General features: G+C 41.3%; 1 protein-coding gene across 3 annotated transcripts; it reads left to right on the forward strand.

Moving 5' to 3' along the window:
• The first annotated feature begins 35 nt into the window (after positions 1-35).
• On the forward strand, positions 36-17,516 carry LOC109640061 (calcipressin-1). Of its 3 annotated transcripts, none has more exons than XM_069520780.1 (5): positions 36-301; positions 353-1,604; positions 12,279-12,452; positions 13,678-13,837; positions 15,176-17,516. In XM_069520780.1, the coding sequence occupies exons 2-5, from the start codon at positions 1,482-1,484 to the stop codon at positions 15,358-15,360; spliced, it is 642 nt and encodes a 213-aa protein (XP_069376881.1). In that variant the 5' UTR covers positions 36-301; positions 353-1,481; the 3' UTR covers positions 15,361-17,516. The 3 variants fall into 3 exon arrangements, with proteins under 3 accessions (XP_069376881.1, XP_019959414.2, XP_019959415.1); XM_020103855.2 differs by lacking the exon at positions 36-301 and having other exon boundaries at positions 867-1,306; positions 1,450-1,604; XM_020103856.2 differs by lacking the exons at positions 36-301; positions 353-1,604 and adding an exon at positions 9,989-10,653.
• The last annotated feature ends 2,515 nt before the right edge of the window (positions 17,517-20,031 follow it).

The following is a 20,031-nucleotide window of genomic DNA, read 5'->3' on the forward strand; positions in this document are numbered from 1 at the left end:
TAATCCCATAATCTTGCTTCAAATCAACAAAGTCAAAGTCAAAGCTTTATTGTCAATTTCTTCACATATACCAGACATACAAAGGAATCGAAATTACGTTCCTAACTATCCCACGGTGAAGACAGGACAAGACATTTTCTAACACTAAAGTAACAGTAAAGTGCACAGGCACAACAAATAGAGACAGACATATCCTAACACTAAAGTAGACAATAAATAAAATGAAAATTCGTAGTGCAAATGTATGAAGTAGCAGCAAAGTTTTATAAAGTGAGTTGTAATAGTGCAAAGACAGGCAGTAGTAGCAGCAGACGTTTTTCTGTTTGATACAATTGTGCAAATGGCATAGTAGTGCAAAGACCGGGGTCGGAGGGTTCAGAGTCCAGAGTGGGGGGGGTGTTAGCTTCCGGACAGCCTGGTGGATGGAGCTGGGGGTGAGTCTGGTGGTGCAGGAACGGAGGCTCCTGTACCTTCTCCCAGACTGCATGAGGCTGAACAGATTGTGTGCGGGGTGGCTCGCATCACTAACAATTGCGTTCGCTTTGCGGGTGAGGCGGGTGGTGTATATGTCTTGCAGGGTGGGGAGTGGGGCCCCAATGATCCGTCCAGCTGTGTTTACTATGCACTGCAGGGCTTTCTTGTTGTAGTCAAAGATGGCTGTGTTTGTATCCCGGATATTTTGGGTTCATTTCTGGATATTCGGAGACACGTCACACATTTTCATCGATACTGTTCGTGATTATCATTCAGTCACATTGCCATAATGCAACACCTTACTTTGAAAAGCCAGAAAACAGGATTAAGCAATTAAAATAGTTTCACAGTTTTGGATGAATCAAAGATGTATGATATCCATCATTCTTTTTTATTTAATGTTACACTCTTTGTAATGAAGTCAAAAAAAAAAAAAGGGACACGCTGCAAAACCGGAAATACACATCAGCTGCTGCTGTCCTGACGTCATCTCCCTGATCCTGTGCGTCATGCTAACAAAATTACCCCGGAGGTTTATTTACAGTTAATTCTTACGTATATTTTACTGTTTCGGTTTGAGTCAATACTTTCTACCGAACGACCACCTCCGCCCAAAACAAGACGACGGAAGAAACCCACGGAATATCGTGTGTTTCGCTTGTTTGGCAGCATTATTCCAGCTTCCTGGTTAGCATAACCTGCCAGCTAGCCAGCTTAGTGCAGCTTGTGAGCTAATACACCAAGAGCCGCTTTGAAGCTTTTGGCTCCGTTTGCTGTTTGGATGGAAACATCGCAGACTGAGCTGCGTTAACATGAAATAACGACTTTATCGGTACGAATAACACGGAATTAAATTAGCGTTAGCCACAACGTCAGCTTTTGACACTTGGGAAGTCATTAGTGGGGGGACGTTAGCTAGCTAGCTAACTTTTTTTTGGGATCTGGATTTCTGATTTGCTGGTCCGGTGTTTCCAGGCAAAACTCAAAGGAAACAGCCGGGGATCGTGATGCAGAGATCGAAGAAGAGCGCCGAAGAGGAGGCGACGGTGGATGTGCAGTTTCGAGATTTACCAAACGCCCTGATCGCCTGCAAAGTGCCGGAGGACCTGTTCGGTGAAGGCAACCTCAAGGTAAGAGCTAAATGCTTATGTAGCACTTTGTTAGGTTAACCATTTACTAACATTTTATTGTGTTGCGTATACTTTGGTGTAGCCGATGATAGCCGAGTGTGAGAGTGGTCCTTTCGGATCCATTAAGCATTCAAAACACTGTTCTGTTCTGTTATTGTGCTAAGATCATCGTTTCTTTTCATGGAGTCTGGTGAGCTGCTGTGCACGCCCACACACGTCCTGTATCTCCTTTTGAGTGACAGCAATACTGAGCTTTCTTTTCAGTCATTAACACCACTAGCTGGGGGTAATATTTTAAAATACGCACAGGTATTTAACTGAGCTGTCAACAAAACAATCAGAGTGGAGTTGCTTAAGAAGAGAACTTCCAAAAGTTGACTTTTATTCAATTCAAACAACTTTATTAATCCCAACTGTGGGCGTTTCATGTGAAACAGCTTGTACAAAAAACAACTACGTTCGTCTCTTCGTGGTCAAGTGAGCAGACGTTCGTCTTTTCCTGATTTCAAGTGCGCCCGTATTACAGAATGTAATAAATGCAGGTAGTCCATGATACGGAGCGAGCCAATCTTTTATGCTACTGTAAAATCCCTTTATTCTATAATTTCTGACAAAGGTTGTCAAAAGTTGTCCTCAGGACCATCCTGACTGTTCACTCACTCAGTATCATATGTACTGTATCATTTTTGAGCAATTCAGCCTCAAAGTTCCTTCTTTTTTAGTTGAAAAAGGCATTATGCGCAATAGTTACTCAACTGTAAAATCCCTTTGATCCATAATTTCTGACAAAGATTGATACCGTTGAATTCAGGACCATCCTGACTGTTCACTCACTCAGTATCAAGCATTTTTACTGTATCATTTTGGAGAAATTCAGCCTCAAAGTTCATTATTTTGAATTGAAAGAGGCATTATGCGCAATATTTACTCTACTGTAAAATCTCTTTGATCCATAATTTCTAACGAAGGCTGATACAGTTGTCCTCAGGACCACCCTGACTGTTCACTCACTCAGTATCAAGCATATTTACTGTATCATTTTTGAGCAATTCAGCCTCAAAGTTCCTTCTTTTTTAGTTGAAAAACGCATTATGTGCAATAGTTACTCTACTGTAAAATCTCTTTGATCCATAATTTCTAACAAAGGCTGATAGAGTTGTCCTCAGGACCATCTTGACTGTTCACTCAGTATCAAGCATATTTACTGTATCATTTTTGAGAAATTCAGCCTCAAAGTTCATTCTTTTGAATTGAAAAAGGCATTATGTACAATTTTTACTCTACTGTAAAATCTCTTTGATCCATAATTTCTGACAAAGATTGATACAGTTGAATTCAGGACCATCCTGACTGTTCACTCACTCAGTATCAAGCATATTTACTGTATCATTTTGGAGAAATTCAGCCTCAAAGTTCCTTTTTTTAGTTGAAAAAGGCATTATGCGCAATATTTACTCTACTGTAAAATCTCTTTGATCCATAATTTCTGACAAAGATTGATACACTTAAATTCAACCAATAAGAAAGGTGGTTTGAACAATAACAAAGTACATTTTCAATCTTTGTACATGTTAACAGTGGAGAACTAAAGTCAGACAGTGGAAAAACAACTCTATCCTTTCTTTGTTTCTGATTTCTTGGTTTTCTCTCAGTGTAATGTTTCTTTTCAAGATGTAGCCAAACAAAAGCCACCGTAAAAGTCAGGGTCCATCTGTGGGAGATCCTGTGGGAACATGTAATTCTTGGTACACGCAGGCATTTTGCCAGGCATATGCATACACAGGGGATGTGAGATGAGCCAGTGTGGAGGTTGCTGACATTGATGGAAAAGAAAAAACAGAGGTGAAGAGAGATGTTTTCTTCCTTCATTTATTCCATGATCCTGCTGCTTTTCCACTGGGCATTGGGAAAGTTTTGAGGGTCAGCTGATGTATCATATGGCAAAATATTCCACTGAGGTGGGTGACTGCTTCTGGAATTTATGAAAACACAAATGAATGTTAGGTGAGAGAGATGAAATAGGAAAAGCTGTAACTTTTTTGATCCCCTGTAGGGGAAATTGAGTCATCTATGCACATTCAACATCAGCTTATCTGAAAAACCGATAACACAGTCACACATACTTAGATCATAATAGTTTTGTTCATGTATTTAAATCATTTGTATGTATCATTGTGGCAGAAAAACAGCCACAACTATTATATCAGTGTGATAGATGCTAACACTGTATTCTTTTAAGTTTCCTAAATTTCCAATGATGGTGCTAAGATATGGCCAACTTACTCTATATCATGTCTGCCTTGTATTTTATTAGACCTGGTAGTGGAATAATAGGCCAACTGTAGCTTATACTGCTGGTCTGTTGAGGCAGAATTACAAAAATGTTGTCGCTGTCCAAATGCACACAGACCTGACTATCTTGTGTCTATGGGAGGAAGATGTTAACCAGTGGTTGACAGCAAACAATTTTATGCCAAATATTTAATATGATGATTTTGTTTGACTGCACTCTTCTTTTTTTATATTGGTATAAACCTACTGTAATTAAAGCTGAGACTTGGCACTTTAAGTTTTTTATTACAAAATGACTCATAGCCTGAAACACTGTAATAATACTCACGGTCTGGACTATGTCTTTCAGCTGAGAAGTAACGAAAAATGGCAGCACATACATGACATGATTCAATTTCCCTTTTTTATGTAGCAACAAATCATAACATACATTATATAGGCACTTTACAGAGTCAGGGTGGGCATCTGTCTATGTATAAACTGTTTTATTCAAGCACTGTCAGAGTGGTTAGTACAATGACGTTAATAATATTTATCTTCATAGGTTTAATATAGTTATATTAACAGCAGCAACTGTAATTGTTATTATCCCTGAATGTATCTCTGCATCTGGCAGGACTCAAGACATGACCTAAAGCTAATATAGATTATTTTTGGTCATATATAAGATGGCATTGTCTGATATGGGTATATACAGCAGGCACAGGGCAAGCATACATATATTAATGAATAAAGCATATGGCAGAGGGAGTCTGAGAATATATTCTCCCGAGAGAACAGGACATTTTAGGTCAGTTAACAGAAAGTATGGTATGTATTTTTCAGTGAGATGTGCAGGTTAAACTGGTTTTAGCTCACCCGCAGCAGAGAGGCGACAGTATTAATAAACCAGCATGGAAGAAGTGATTTAGGTCAGGGAAAACTCTGATGTAGGTCTGGAAAGTCAGGCAAGTTGGACTTTTCCAGCCCAACGCACCCTGTTGCAGCTGTGGATGTACTCATCATGACTAGAGATGTAATTAAATTCCAATCTCAGTCTAATTATCCTGATTAAAATCAAGAGTGAAAGAGTGTATGTGTGCGATTAAATGTGCGATCACAGTTCTCAGCACAGTGAATATCATTATTAGTCTTTAGTCTTACACAACAGGATAAGCAGGTTAAACAAAGAGATGTGAATCATGTTTCCAACCACCCTGATGACAAGTATGTAAACTAATCCTTACCAGGTCAGCCACACCGGACAAAGAAGTTTCAGCCCAAATGGAAAATCTGAGACGTTTTGTCGGACAGGCACTGACTCAGAGTTAGCGTTATCTAGATTTCATTTAGCTTTTCTGAAATTCTCCATAAGTTCAGAGACAGAGCTGGAAAAGGCAACGATGTGTCACTGTGCTGCAGGCTCTCTTTTCCTGCTCAGATATGGAGTTCTGTTGAAGTCACAAGAAAGAGTCTCTCACAGGAGTCAGACCTCTGTAACTTGATGAGACCGGGCTTTGTGACAGAGATTGGGGTTTAAAAATAAAGATGGTGTCGTTGGAATTTTAATTGGGGGGAAAATGGAATTCCCCTACAAGTCCAAATTATTTTAGGCTACATCTTAGTGGTTAAAGACATAGATACTGCCAACGCTGAGGGGGCGATTATCTGGTGGAAATCACTGTTGCCATGATATTGATATAAACCTACATGCAGCTAGAGCCGCTCAGTGTATCAGCAAGTTATTGTGAGATACTTTGCGTTTGGGAAGTACTCAAACCACTTCAGTTCAGTTAATTACTTCATTTTGTGGAACAACCACGACTCTTCTTGCCGCCTGGTGACGCAGAAGCCGTTGGTCATTCTAGTCAAGCTCCAGAGATCCTGTGCGGAGAAACATCAATGCGTTTTTCCTGGAGAAATGCGAACACATGTCCAAACTGGAGTTTCCTGCAGGCTGTTTGCGGATTTGGTGTCACACCTATCAGTATTTATCTGGATATCTGCCAATAATTGTACTCTAGGACTGGATTTTAATATTTAAACATATTACAGAGGCAGTCATTCTATCCTCGGTTGTGTCTTTTGCCAGGTAAACAGTAGAATTACGCCTTCACGTTACCAATTTCAAGAATGTGTGCGGGCATGTATTTGATTGGCTCACGCGCTGTGTTGTTTGATGAGGATGCGGCAATAATGAGCAATGCTCAACTTTTTTGCTGGAAAACACATTTTTAATTGTTCATATATTTATACAATTTATATAAAATAGCAGGTTTTCTGGAGCAAACCACAGCGACAACAGTCGGCGTGTCATATATCACCAGCTGGAAAGGGAGGATGGAGAAGTAGTGAGAAGGGGGGGGGGGTGTTGCCTGTCTGTCAAGTGAGGGAATGGAAAAAATGGGAAGATGAAAAAAAAAAAAAACACAGCGTGATGGAAAAAATGCAGTACATGCACGCTCTCTCTCTCTCACACACACACTCGCGTAGCAGCCACACCAGGGTGAGGTTGAGGTCTGGAGATGATTAGCACCTTACACACACTGACTCACATGGTAATGTTTAACATCAACAAACAGCACTTACATGAGAGCATCAGTTTCACTGTTAGGTGGCTCATCAACTTTACACCACTTTATTTTCCACACACGCATTTTCCATTCAGCGCGCGCACACAGGACGGTGCTTTTAGTCAATTCACTGTGAATTAACACCACACTCAGGGGGCCTTAGTGATCACGAACAGAATGTCTGCACGTTAGCGTGATAGTATATGATAGACTCGTTCCGACCAAACCACCTGCCAGGTGTCACTGCCTGTAAATAGATGAGATGTACTCTAGAGTTTAAATAGCCTCAGAGACTGGTAGGTCACTGCAGTCTGTGTTAGCCGCCACCTCACAGTCAGAAGGTCAACTCCACTGAGGTCCTTTGTCATTGTATGTCTTTGTATGTCCAGTCCATGCCCGCACGGGATTCCTCCAGTCGCTGCAGTTTCCACCAACGAGTGTCTACTCGTGTGAATTTGAGCGTTGGGTGTTCAGACTGAAAACAGATCTGTGTTAACAGACCACAAGGCATTGTGCTGACGTTGTTGTGTCGCAACAGGTACCAGTGAACAATTTCCATCTTGCGTTTTGTGGTTACTCATTTTTAGGACTCCATGCACATGTTAGTTTACTAAAAACAATTAAAGTAGATGCTATCATTAAGCATCTATGTAACTTTGTGTACACATTGATATAGACTGATTTACATGATATGGACATTATGCACAAATATAAAATGTATATAATGTTTAGTGGACACAGGTGATAGACAGAATTCACCAAAGACTGTTGATGTGGTTTACACTGTATTTCATTTGCACTATGTGGTTTGCACTATTACTCGGTCCTGTAAGGAGCTGTGGGGTTACCGTGGTAACAAGGGCACTGGGAGGGGTTAAAAGCGGATGTTTTGCTGACACTAGGAAGTTCTCTGTGGTCGGAAAAAGTTTGTAAATAAATGCACATCGAGAGGTGCAGAAAACGAGAAATCTACTTTATTCCATCGACTCCTACAATAATGTTTTTTAAAAAAGTGCTTAAACATGCAGTGAAATGTCAAATCCAGGAAAAAATGGCAGAGTTTATTTGGAAGCTGTGTGCCTCAAAGAGTACTCCACAACGAGTAGGAGGTCCCCACGGATAGCAGATCTTGGCAGTTGTAGCAAATAAGAACTTTGAAGGCTGAAGTGAAGAAGGTTTCCATGTGAGCAGAAGTTGAACACGGGCAGCTGTTGCTCAGGAGGTAGAGAGGGTCGTTCATTAGTTGGTGGTTTGATCCCATGCAGGCTCATCCTGTTAAGTGCTTTGAATGGTCTGTAAGACGAGAAATATGGAATATAATACAGTCCATTCCAGTAATTTATCTCAAACTGCCTGTTGTGCAGACTCTTTTCCTTTCTTTCCTTAAGAGGTCTCTTTAAAAGGCCACCTCGGCACTTGTGAGTACAGCACAACTACTAAGAAATGTTCATTCTGAAAAGTTCACAAGAACAATTTTATCTCAAACATGTTACATCTCTCCGCAGGAAGAAAATATGATGCATTTCCTCAATTAGTGTTGATGCTTTGTCATCATGTCTGTATTGTGTCACTTTTACCAAGAATGAACCTCCATGTTTGTGGCAAAGTGAATGCTTGGCATTTAGGAGAAACATTTATTTGAAGAGGAAAAAAGGTTAGAGCACTTATTCACATCCAGCAGTGGGTCCTGTCAGCGTCAACAAAACTCAGCAATTCTGTTTTACCTTATTTTGTTGCTTAGATGCTGCGTGTAGCTGAGCACTTTAACAAAAAACTATATTTATAATTCTCATGAGAAAAGATGGTGTCTAACATAAATGGAGAAGTGTAGGAATGTTTAAAATATTTGTACTAAAGAAAAAAAAAAAAAAAGGAAGCAGAAATGACAATTGAAATGAAACCAACCACAAACTGATCATTGTGAGCATCCCCCGTGAGGTGATTCACTTAAATTATATTTTATATAGCGCCGAATCACAATAAACATTATCTCAAGGCACTTTACACAGAAGAGCAAGCACTTTGGCGACTGTGGAGAGGAAAAACTCCCTCGTCAACAGGAAGAAACCTCGAGCAGAACCAGGGTTCAATGCAGGCGGTCATCTGCCTCGACCGTCTGGGGTGAGCAGAAAAAAATGGGGAGGAGATGGGTGGAAAAGAGGGGAGAGGAGAGAGAGAGATAGTGGGGAGGGGGAGAGAGAGAGACGTGAGAGAGACTGGGAACACTTGAGCACCATTAGGTATCAGCTGTGACTAGTTAAAATGAACCCAATAACAGTGTAAGGAAGTTATTGATTATTAATGATAGCAGCAACAATTCATATAATAAATAATAATTATTGTTGTTAATAATAATACAAGTTGTTCTCCTGCAGTTCTGGAGTCGGACTATGGGAGGAAAAAGAAACATAGTTATTGACATGTATGCAAATAAATAAATAAATGAATGATTGCAATGGAATGGAGAAAAGCAAACTATTTATGGACCTTCAACAATCGCAGAATCGTAAACAATGTATAATATTTCTTCATATATAATTATAATGTATAGGAAACTTGTGCATGATAAAAAGGACATAAAGGAGTTTTTTGTTTTTAAGTGACTGCTTAGAAGTACGTGTTAGATCCACCACATGATATCCTCTAATGGGCCCACAATTCCCAGACCACGTGCTAAACCAAGATTAATATTTGCCAGATGCCTTTCTAGTGCTGTTAATTGCATAATTAATGTTCCACTAAGTGTGAGGATGAAAGCTTTTATCTCTCCCAGATGTCAAATGTGCGACTTTGTCGGACTCGACAAACGGAATGCGTCGCTATCCTCCTCACGACCACAAAGTTGTCGAACACACAGGTGCAAGTGCTGGCTGTGTTTTTCCAACTGCACACATACACACACACACCTCTCCTCCACTTCAAGCTCTCTGCTATTAATACCTCATAAAAGCATGCTATCAAACTGCATACTTTCCATGAGCACCAGCTCTCACCTCTTGCTTTTTATCCCTTCATCCCTCCATACTACATTCTTCCTACCAGCCGTCTCTTACGCTCTTTCTCTCCCTTTGTCTGTTTGCTGCTATGTGTCTCTCTCTCTCTCTCCCTTTGTCAATTTCTGTCTTGCTCTCTCTGCCTCATTCATATTTACATGTTTCCACATCTTGCCCTGTGCACTCAGCAGTCAGGCGACGAGGCTTTGTGTGGAATCAGGAGGAGAAAGGCTCATTGTCGCGTAGTTTCCGTTGAAAGAAAGGATTTTTTTGTGTTGAGATGAAATACAACCGAAGGCAGATCTGGGCTTTTTGTTTGCTCAATGATGATGTCATTATTTTCCAGTCTCTCTCTACTCACACAGACACACACACACTGGTCTTCTTTATGTCTGATTAGTCAGCATTGGCTTGTATCTGTCAGTAGAGCGATAGGATGAAAAAAAAAAAAAAAAACAGACTGTCCCTCCCCGTTCCACAGACGATTGGCTCGCTATGAAAGAACGGCTGAGTGACACAGGAAGAGGAGGGGATGGGATTGTGGGTAATGCGTCATCGACTGGCAGGGGCTCATTTAAGCGGCTGTGTAGCAGGAGGAGAAAGAGAAAGAGCTCAGTAGAGACTGAGTGACATTTTCAGCTCTCCACACCCAGATCTCTGGAAAATTCCTTCACTTTGCAGGCTGCTGCAGCGCTCGCTCCCCGAGGCCGACAGAGAGATACGGGAAAAGGTGAAATATTAACTGGCTGATTTTGGGATTTTGCCTATCTTTTGCAAGTGTTGCAGCAGATGACTACATAACCTTGGAATTTAGGTTAGGAGGCTATATGTAGAACATTTCCCTTGTGAAGCTAAAAGAAGACAAACATTTACGGATACAAAAGAAGATCCTTGTGCAGGGAGCCAGAGGTGGATAAGAGCTGACCTGTTTCCTGTTGGGGAGCATCTGTTAATTCCTGCTCGCCTGTCACCCTGGGGAAGGCAACGCTCCTCCGTTTCCCCCCCTCCTCTTCATCATCATCACCCCCATCGCCCTCACCACCGTTGAAGTCCATAGCAGCGTCCCGTTGCACTCTGAACTCGGGTATCAGGTGGAAGAGGCTTCGGCTCCTGGGATCGCCCATCATGCACATCAAGACTACAAAGTGTAACCGCTTCTGCTTGGTCGCTTCCGTGACTAACCAGGAAGTGTTCAGTCGTCCTGAGACGCAGGTAAGAGAGCGTTCAAGCTTCCTGGACACAATTCATCATTGAGTCCACCCACCTGGACCAGAACCGTGTCACAAGCAGAACACATAATGCTTTACTTCAACTTAGTTCCTGTCAGTGTCAAAAGGCCTGCAGCTATTTTCACTGTCAATCAATCTTGTCAATAGTCATCCAGATTATATTCAAACAGGATTGTACGATGGCTGATTGAAAGTTATTTGCCATTTTGAGTAATGTGCTTGATTCAGAGGCAGCTCCATGCTCACGTAATGTGCAAAGTCAGAAGAACGGCTGATTTGGCAGTCATCACACGAGCACATATCTGAAGTGATGATCTGAGGTGTTATAGGTGTCTAACTAGGTCGGATAAAACTACACTACGTTAAGGTCTGTGTGTTTTGGCTGTTATTGGTGTTCTTATACCTAGATATTATAGGGGCCTTACTCTGTCATGTACTTACCATTTTCATGGAGACTCTGCAGGGAGCATCTATAAAGATTGTAATGAGAGGTTGCGACAATGAGGGACCTGACCTCCTAAGGCCACACTTTGTTCTTCTTCCTCCTTTGATTGGTCCCTGACTCACTGCACAAGTCCACAGTCAGTGATTGCTCTTGTGTTGCAGTGCAGTGGACACAACATGCTGACTGACGACAGTGGGAGGCAGGGGTGACTTGTGAAAAACAATTTTTATCCACATAGTCCAACTGTGACAACTGCAACATTACACCGTTTATAATTTTTTTTAGTCCGCTTATTAGATAAATGAAGCTAAAGCAAAGTCCTGCTTATAATGGTTATAATTATATGATGTTCGACTGATTCGTTGTCTCCCTTCTTTGATAAAAATACAACAGATAATACCAGAAACATATTTTAGCGTTGACACGTTATATTAACAATAATCTAAAATGATGATAAATATCAACATATTGATATATATATATTGTGTTGACATTCTGGCGTTTATCTACCTGAGCTTGAAGACTAACTGCATCATGTATGACTGGATGTAGCAAAAGCGTCACAGGAGCTAAAGTGAAGCTGTTACGCACTTAACAAGCAGTTCTGTGGCTGCACTGTGCAGACATGAAATGATCATCTGGACTGGGCTCATCCCTTTGTGTTGTTGTGTGCACACTGACCTGATGAGCCTCTCATGAAGAAGACTGGGTGGTCAGAGTGGAGCTATCAGCGAGATACAATGGACTGCTTTTGATTGGTGTGTGTTCGCTTGGAAACAGGAGCCAAGGTCACTTTTAGCTGCTGTAGCTATTATTGGTCATTTTAAATTGAGGCCACAGCCTCCTACACACACACACACACACACACACACACATATGCGCAGGCTGCGGGGCTGTCTTGAGCAAAGAGAAGCGGCTGGTAGAAGAGGCTATTTTTATCATTTTTATTCCAAGCGACTTCAAGTGCCAGAGCTGCATTCACGGCTGCCTGTGTCTGACAGTGTTTAGTATTTTTAGATAAGAGGAGAAAAAGGAGCTCAAGGGAATAAATGGAGTGGAACTAGAGGAGGAGGATGCAGAAGCTGGTCTAAATTTCCTGATTCCGATATTAACTTCTATTCTCACCGCCTCCCTTCACCGTTTGTCTCTCTCTCCCTCCCCAGGCCAGTTTTGAGGCCTTGTTCCGTTCATTCAACCCAGAAGTGCAGTTCCAGTACTTCAGGTCTTTCCGGCGGGTCAGGATCAGTTTCAGCGACGCTCTGGCTGCGGCTGAGGCGAGACTGCGACTGCATAAGACTGACTTCAATGGCAAAGAGATGAGACTGTACTTTGCCCAGGTAATGTCTTTGAGAAGCATCTTTTTCCTCCGACTGCATCGATTTAGTGAGAGGTCATTGATTTATTTCATTTCACTGTTAATGCCATTATGTAACTTTTCATGACGCCAAGTGTGATGCCACAAGCCTTTTTTTGGAAAACTCAACAAGTACAATCAAATTCAGCTACAACGTCAAAATCCTTGAATCTATCAATAAAAGCTGCTGCTGTAAATGAACAGTCCTATACCATCCTAACTACCTTACCTGCTAATTCAATTCAATTTTATTTTTTTAGCGCCAAATCATAATATACATTATCTCAAGGCACTTTACGTAGAGGGGAGAGAGACAGGGAAGACTTGAGCAGCATCAGCTATCAGTTAAATTGTAAACAATAAGAGTGTAAAGAGTTATTGATTATTATTGATTACAGTAACAATTCATATAGTAATTAATAACTGTAAAGTATTGTTGTTAATAATAATAATAGTTGTTGTAACTAATGAGGTGTGGTTGTGAGCTTACATTGGAATTTTTATTGTAGTTTTTTATTTTGTCATAATTACTATCACAAATAAGGAAAATATTATGAGGACAAAAATATGTTTATTTAGTTACGGGGTATTTTTTCAAGGGATTCCAACAATCACTGTTGGGTAATAGATCAATAGGATCTCTGCCTCCTCAGGTGCAGCTCTGGTTTCCTCAGCAGGACTTCACTGTTCCACCAATATCCTAAAATATATATCTGGGGCTGTGTCTTTCTCCACCTTTTAACGTGGGATGTTGTGATGCTTAATATTTGCCGACAATTGATTTTAGCCCCCGGTGTATAAAGGCCAAGTAAAAATCCAAGGGTCTCACCCAGCCTAGCTGTTAGCCAGCTAGTTATGTAGTAAGTTGAGTTAGTCACCGTGTCGGGACAGCTGCAGATCCACCAGGACTTTGTCTTTGTTGCTCGGCTGCTAACTGGTAACATTTGGTGGGATTTTTTGTAGACGGGGGGATGTAACAACAGAATAAAAAATATTCTATAATGAAATCAAAACAAACTGCAAAAAATCTGTCATAGGAAAAAACATGTGCGAAATATAATTGTAGAATAGCGATGTCAGTATCTTTCATTATGTCACTAATTATTAATTAGTTATGTTACACCAATTCAGTCATGTCATTATTTTACATCATTCTGTTTATTTGAAAACTTTGACCCAAACTTAAATCCGTCCATTTTGTCCTGTAGTCTGTCCATATAGGGAGTCCTCGGCTGGAGCCCCCCAAGCCAGACAAGCAGTTCCTGATCTCCCCCCCGGCCTCCCCTCCCGTTGGCTGGGAGCAGTCTCAAGATGCCACGCCCGTCATCAATTACGATCTGCTGTGCGCCATCTCAAAACTAGGACCAGGTAATATGAGCTGTTGTGCAATTTAAGCGTTTGAATGAAACTTAAGTGCACTCCTCCCATATTAATAGCAGAACTAAAGTCAATAAACAGCATTCTCACACATGCGCTAGGGGGTTCCAGGTGAATCAGCGCAACGCGAAGAGCCGCCTTGATGGCGTCTCCTGACGACCTGTTAGCTCTGTATGCAAATTGGTGTCGGTCCAGAGTGGGAGGGAGGGTGTTTAAGGACCAGCCTCTCAAAGCATTTCACTACTGTAGAGGTAAAAGCCACAGGTCTGTAGTCATTCAGGCAGTTGATAGATGGTTCTTGGGTCCAGGCCCAACAGTGGCAGATTTAAAACATTTGGGGGCCGTGCAAGTTGATCGAGAGAGGTGAAAGATGTCCGCGCAGTCCCCGAGTACACTCCCTGGGGTTCAAACCACAGAGAAATCTCCTGACGTGTTCTGCGTTTACAGTAAGTGTCAGGTTGTGTGCTGATGGTAGCGGTGCTGGCCGGGTCTCTGCCTCAGTCACCTCAAAACGGGCAAAGAAGCAGTTGAGCTTCTCAGCAAGCTAGTCGCTGCTGGTGCTGGTAGTCGGATCCTTGTGAGATGCTGAATGCCCTGCCAGACATGCTTAAGGTCCCTCAATCGTCCTCCCATATGCTGCTTTGGCCTCTTTGATGCCTTTCTTTAGGTTGGATCTGGCAATGCTGTATAGTTGCTTATCCCCAGACCTAAAGGCCGAATCGCAGTCTCTCTGCAGCAGCTTGACATCCCCGGTCATTCGTGGTTTGTTGTCCTGATAACATCTGTCTCACCAAGACTGTCACCGACTTCATGCTCTCCCTGTGTCCAGTGGCATGGAGTGTGTCAGTTGTTGTGAATCCTAGCACAGAACTATGGTGGTTTATTTATTATATGTGTGTCCAACACAGACATCAGCATTGTACCTGGTCTGTCTGTAGCTGTATATCATGGCGTGCATTGAAGTCTTGGTTTCCTAAAATGGCGGCTGTTAATGCCGACAGTTAAATGATGGACTGATGAAAATCTAAACCCTTTGAGATCACTATGTGTGGCTTTTGAGTTTCAATGAGTCTTGAAAGTTGAGTAAAGTTTAAAATGTAGGAGATCAGTCATGCTGTTAGGTACAATGCCTCAATCTCTGAATTAACCATTATCATTAGTAAAATGAACTAATGAGAGAACTAATAATCATTACATTTGGTGACTCAACAGGAAATACAAATGTAATTATTTGACATGATCAAGTGAAGGTATTTCTCCTGAGCTGTGATGCATTTACTGTCCCACGTCTCTTCTCACTGAGCCTTGTCTTTCACGTGCAATTCCCAGGGGACAAATATGAGCTCCACACCGCCACGCCCACCACCCCCAGCGTGGTCGTCCACGTCTGCGAGGACAAGAGCGGCGACAGCTCGGCCCCCGACGACAGCGACCAGGACGACAAGCCCCGCCCGCAGCGGCCTAAGATCATCCAGACGCGGCGTCCTGACTACAGCCCCGAGGTCAAGCAGTGAACGACGGCAAGGGGGGGCAGCAGTGCGACATTCCATCCTGATTAGACTGGTCGAGAGCCGAACGCACTCTCTGAGCTTTGAGGGTTTGGCGCCCGCGGGCGCCGAGACGTCCCGTAGACGAGCATTTCATAAGGAGAGAAAACACAATGTGGAATGCTGCATTCATGTCCCACGGGAAAGACGTGATACGAACTACATAGTTTGCGTAGCCATCAATTGATTTGTACTGTGTGAATTTGCGGTTTGGAGAAACGATGTATACCACTTTTTTTGTACTGTAGTGTTGAAAATGCCGGAGGTTTGGTTTGTGGTGATGTTTTAAAAAAAAAGACTTAAGTTTGTTTTGTTTTTGAAGATGGTCAGGTGCAAATAAAGTCTGTGCGAGAGCATCAAACGGATGTTGGATGTTATTCCCGCACGACATGAATGCAGCATCATTCTGAGAAACCATGTTTGCGTCGTCCTCATCTAGAGTTTGGAATGTAACGAACGGACAGAAGAAGAAAAGGATCCAGCTGTGGAAGTTGAGGAGGATGTAAACTTAACTCACCGCTGGCGTTTGCTTTTTTTCCGTTCCCCTTTGGTTTGCGTGCTCATTAGCCACAAGGTCACGTCGGCCCCGCGGGTCCCTGTTACTCTTTACCATTGTTAGATGTCTCGTCTCCTGCTCAGCTGTCGTGCGGTGGAAGAAGAATCCGGCGGAAGCTCGCCTTACTCGCACTCAGACAGGCTTACGCTAAAACGTGGCTCTTTGACAACAGTGTTCCTGTAACGACGTCTAACAGTGTTATTTGTGGATTATTTCAGTTCTCTGCGTCTGAGGTTTGGTTGTAGATTAGCAAAGAAGTATTCAAATCCAGTGATTTACACTGCGTTCTTATTTTGGGAATGTAGTTCTAACGCCAAGTCCGTCGCTTGAGGGAAACTATTGTATCTCGTTGTTAAAAGAAGAAAAAAATAGGGCTAACTTTTTGTGTCCACTTGGGCTCAATAATATTTAAACAATATGTGTGACTCAGGGCCCAGCTCTGCTCTCAGCCTGTTCTCGTGGGTCCTCATTCGATCACAGTGCTTGTGAGTGTTAGTCAACGTGTCACTGTGTTCACACAAGCTGTCTGCATGTGAAACAACTGTCAAATAGGCACCAGAAGCATGTTGTGTGTGTCTGTGCGCGGCTGTTGCTTTGTACGATGTTGTCCAAACTGCTGTCTTTAATGTTACATCGCAGATACAGCAGGAGTGCGTCCACGCGTCACGGACGCTTAAAACAGTGACATTGGTCTAAATAGAGAAGAAAAAAAACTTTGAATCATTGTGCAGAGAGTAAAACCCTGCAATGTGAGTTTTTTTAGGAAGCCCCAGTGTAAACGGATGCCTGAGATTCACAGTGTGTAGGATTTTGTGATATCTAGTGTTGAAGTTGCATGTTGCAGCTGAACACCCCTCACCTCACCCTCTCCTTCCAAACATGAAAAAGAACCTGTGGTAGCTTCAGTTGTCATAAAAACTCAAAAGGTGTTTATTTGTCCAGTCTGGACTAATGTAAAAAACATGGCGGCCTCCGTAGAGAGGACCCACCTCAATGTAAATATAAAGTATTTAAATATAAAGGGCCTTTTCTGGTGTAAAGAAAACTACAATTCATACAATTTAGATGAAATGAACTCGTGAAAACATCATGAGGATTATTCTACATTACATTTCTGCCAATAGATCCCTTTCACCTAAATCTTACACACTGGACCTTTAAGAGTATTCTGCAATTCCCGTCAACACAGTTCCTAGACAATGGAGTGACTGTAAAAAAGAGAATCAGCCTCCCGATGCTCAGTTTCAAATGTAAGAAAAAGTCACTGTTTGGCATCAGTGGTTGTGGATTTTCCAAAGATGGTTCACTGCGCCGGTCAGTCGGTGGCAACGTAGATGCATTAGTCACCACAAAATCACATTCTATGCTAAAAATGAAATATTGGGGATTGAAAGCAGCATCGTGAGGCTCTGAATCGCACAGGATGTGAATTTGAAGATGTTTTGTATGCTTTTATTCGATGGGGACAGAAAGGAGTTTCAGGTGTCAAATGTTTTTTTAGGCCTTGTCAGTATATACTGTGGTTGCATGGTGCATTTTAATAAATACGACATTTATTTTAGAGTTACTGAGGTGTCGTTTTTAAAATATATTTAAAGAGAGAACAATCCATACAATGCAGATGAAACATACTAGTGAAATCCTCACTTGGATTATTTAACATTTAATTTCTGCCAATAGATCCCTTTCACCTGAATCTTACACACTGGTGAGAAAATAGCACACAAGGAAATAGGAGGTCAATTATGGAGTTCCAGAAATAATAAGAAAATGTACTTTTAAAAATGGCTACCATTTCTCTTTGTCCCTCTCCCTTGAATGTTTTTATTTGTATCTCTTTCTCTTCAGTCCTGAAGGCCTTCATGTGAAATTCCCTGAGTGAGTGAAAATGTGTTTGTGTGTGCGAGTCCTTCAAACTTTTTCTGGATTTATATTTGACACTTGCTCAATTCGTCCTTTGATAGCGTGTGAGTGACTCCATGGACTCAAATTAATAATGAGGATGCATAAAGGTGAAAGAAAGTTCGATAAATGAAAGTTCGATATGGTTTTAATTGTGAAAAGAGACTGTATTGTTGGAGTTGACAGACATGTGAAATACACAGTTAACCTGTTGTTGTGTAAAGCCAATATAATTCAACATTACAATGTCACCTAATGGTGCAGTCAGGATATAGACCTGTTTTGACTTTTGTTCCCAGATGCTTCAACTAAAGTAAAATGTAAAAATGTGTATACAAATCTAAAATCTTTAAAAATCAAAACCTTTTTACACCAAATTGATAAAATGATGTTATGATCTGATGTCTCAACATGATCAACAATAATTATCATTATACAAAACAAATCATGTTAACTATAAGTATTTTTAAGTCCTATTTTCAACAGGACAAATGATGACATTATAACATGGATTAAGAAAGGTACAACAATGTTATCACCACAGTTTTAAAGTGAAAGAAAAACCCCTTGTTAACCCACAAGTCCCACAATGAGTAAATATTGTATTGTGTCACAATGCAACATTTAATTCTGCATGTTCATGATGCACGAAAATGGGTCCTCCAGGCACCAGCTGACATGGCAGCTCATTTTTTATAATTCCTGGCTCCGGGGTCAGCTCCTTTTCTCTTCAGCAGGTTCACCGCTTCAACTTGGCTTTTATGATTTTGCACATAACATTTCTGAAGAGAGTGTGTTTGACTTCCCTTTACATTTACAACGGACAGTGACTGTGGCTGGATAAGAAAAAGTTGCAGCAGCTCCATGTCTGCCTCCTCAGAAGCCATGTGAAGACAAGTCTGCCCAGTTTTGAGATCCTGCTGGAATGAAGCAAGGAGCACCACAGCACAAGTCAGGTAATATTTAGAGTTTGACCTTTTTATCGCTTCATCTCAATCACGAAGTAGTTGAAATAGTTACCTTGGTCAGGATGTGGGTACCCAATGCAAAGAGTCAAAGAGGTTGTGCTCAAGTGTCAGCAGCAAGGTGGCGCAACCAGCACGAAGGGGTTTGTCTGTCCCGCACGTTTTAATTTAAAGCGATTAAAAAGGTTTGGGAACATGACCCTCGTTGTTTTGCTTCAGTTTACTGACGCCTCCAAAGAGCTTGTCCGCTGTTTTGTGACAGCACCTGCAGAGACGGCTGCTGCTGATGAATGACTGGGTTTGACCAAAAAAGTCCAAATGACCTTAAATCTGAGCTTCTGCAACAAGAGCCAACGATGCTGTGTAACTTTTACAAGGAAGACATTCAAGTGTGTATTTGTGTACAAAGCTAATTATTAAGTGTGCTTAAACACGGATATATTAATGCAATATAATTCAATTTTAAATGTGAATTTTTACAAAAATGTCTGATTGCCTCACCATGGTGTCAGAAAATGTTTTGCATATGTCTAACCACCTTCTATTGAGAAACGGTTGCACTTTGTATAAATGAATACATTTACTGATATGTTAATGTTCAATATCACTAATATTTGCACTTTTGTGAGATTTCAGTTAAACTCTGTGTAATGATGCACTTTTGTTTCTGATATTTCACTTTAAATTATTTCAAATTGTCGTGATTCTTAATGGACTCTAGACTGCAGATGTATTTTCCTTATCTCTTGTAATATAAACATGAAATGCTAAAACATGTTCTTCTAGTTCTGAAACATAATAAAAATATAGTAGTGAGTCGTAGAAGTGAGATTGAGATTCCACGTGCTCTGTTTGCGTAAGTGCCACATTCCTTCCACCGTAGAAGGAGATGTGATTTTTAAATTATATGTAATGAAATGTAATGTAAAATGTATTTTATATTAAGAGGGATTTTTCTTGGATAACAGAACCTTTAGCCTTAAATTTACAAGAACCTCAAAGCAAATACTTCAGTATAATGAAATGATGATGTGTTCAAGTAGCTCAGGTGGCTGCAGGATAGCTTTGAGGACACAGGTTCAAGATTCTGGAGTGTCTTGGAGTTTTGAAGTTCAACAGCCAAAGTGAAAAGTTAAAATCATGCTGAGAGGATTTCACCATGAAGGGGACTTGATGGCGTGGCGGATTGATTTGAAACTTCAAGGTTGTGCCAGA

The sequence above is a fragment of the Paralichthys olivaceus genome, chromosome 24 (assembly GCF_024713975.1).
Source record: "Paralichthys olivaceus isolate ysfri-2021 chromosome 24, ASM2471397v2, whole genome shotgun sequence".
NCBI lineage: Eukaryota > Metazoa > Chordata > Actinopteri > Pleuronectiformes > Paralichthyidae > Paralichthys > Paralichthys olivaceus.

What these genes read in the sequence shown, in the direction of transcription:
- LOC109640061 (XM_069520780.1), top strand. Translation starts at nt 1,482, where the DNA reads ATGCAGAGATCGAAGAAGAGCGCCGAAGAGGAGGCGACGGTGGATGTG. An exon ending in TCGGTGAAGGCAACCTCAAG is followed by an intron (nt 1,605 to 12,278) that starts GTAAGAGCTAAA and finishes CTCCCTCCCCAG; the next exon opens with GCCAGTTTTGAGGCCTTGTT. An exon ending in TGAGACTGTACTTTGCCCAG is followed by an intron (nt 12,453 to 13,677) that starts GTAATGTCTTTG and finishes TTTGTCCTGTAG; the next exon opens with TCTGTCCATATAGGGAGTCC.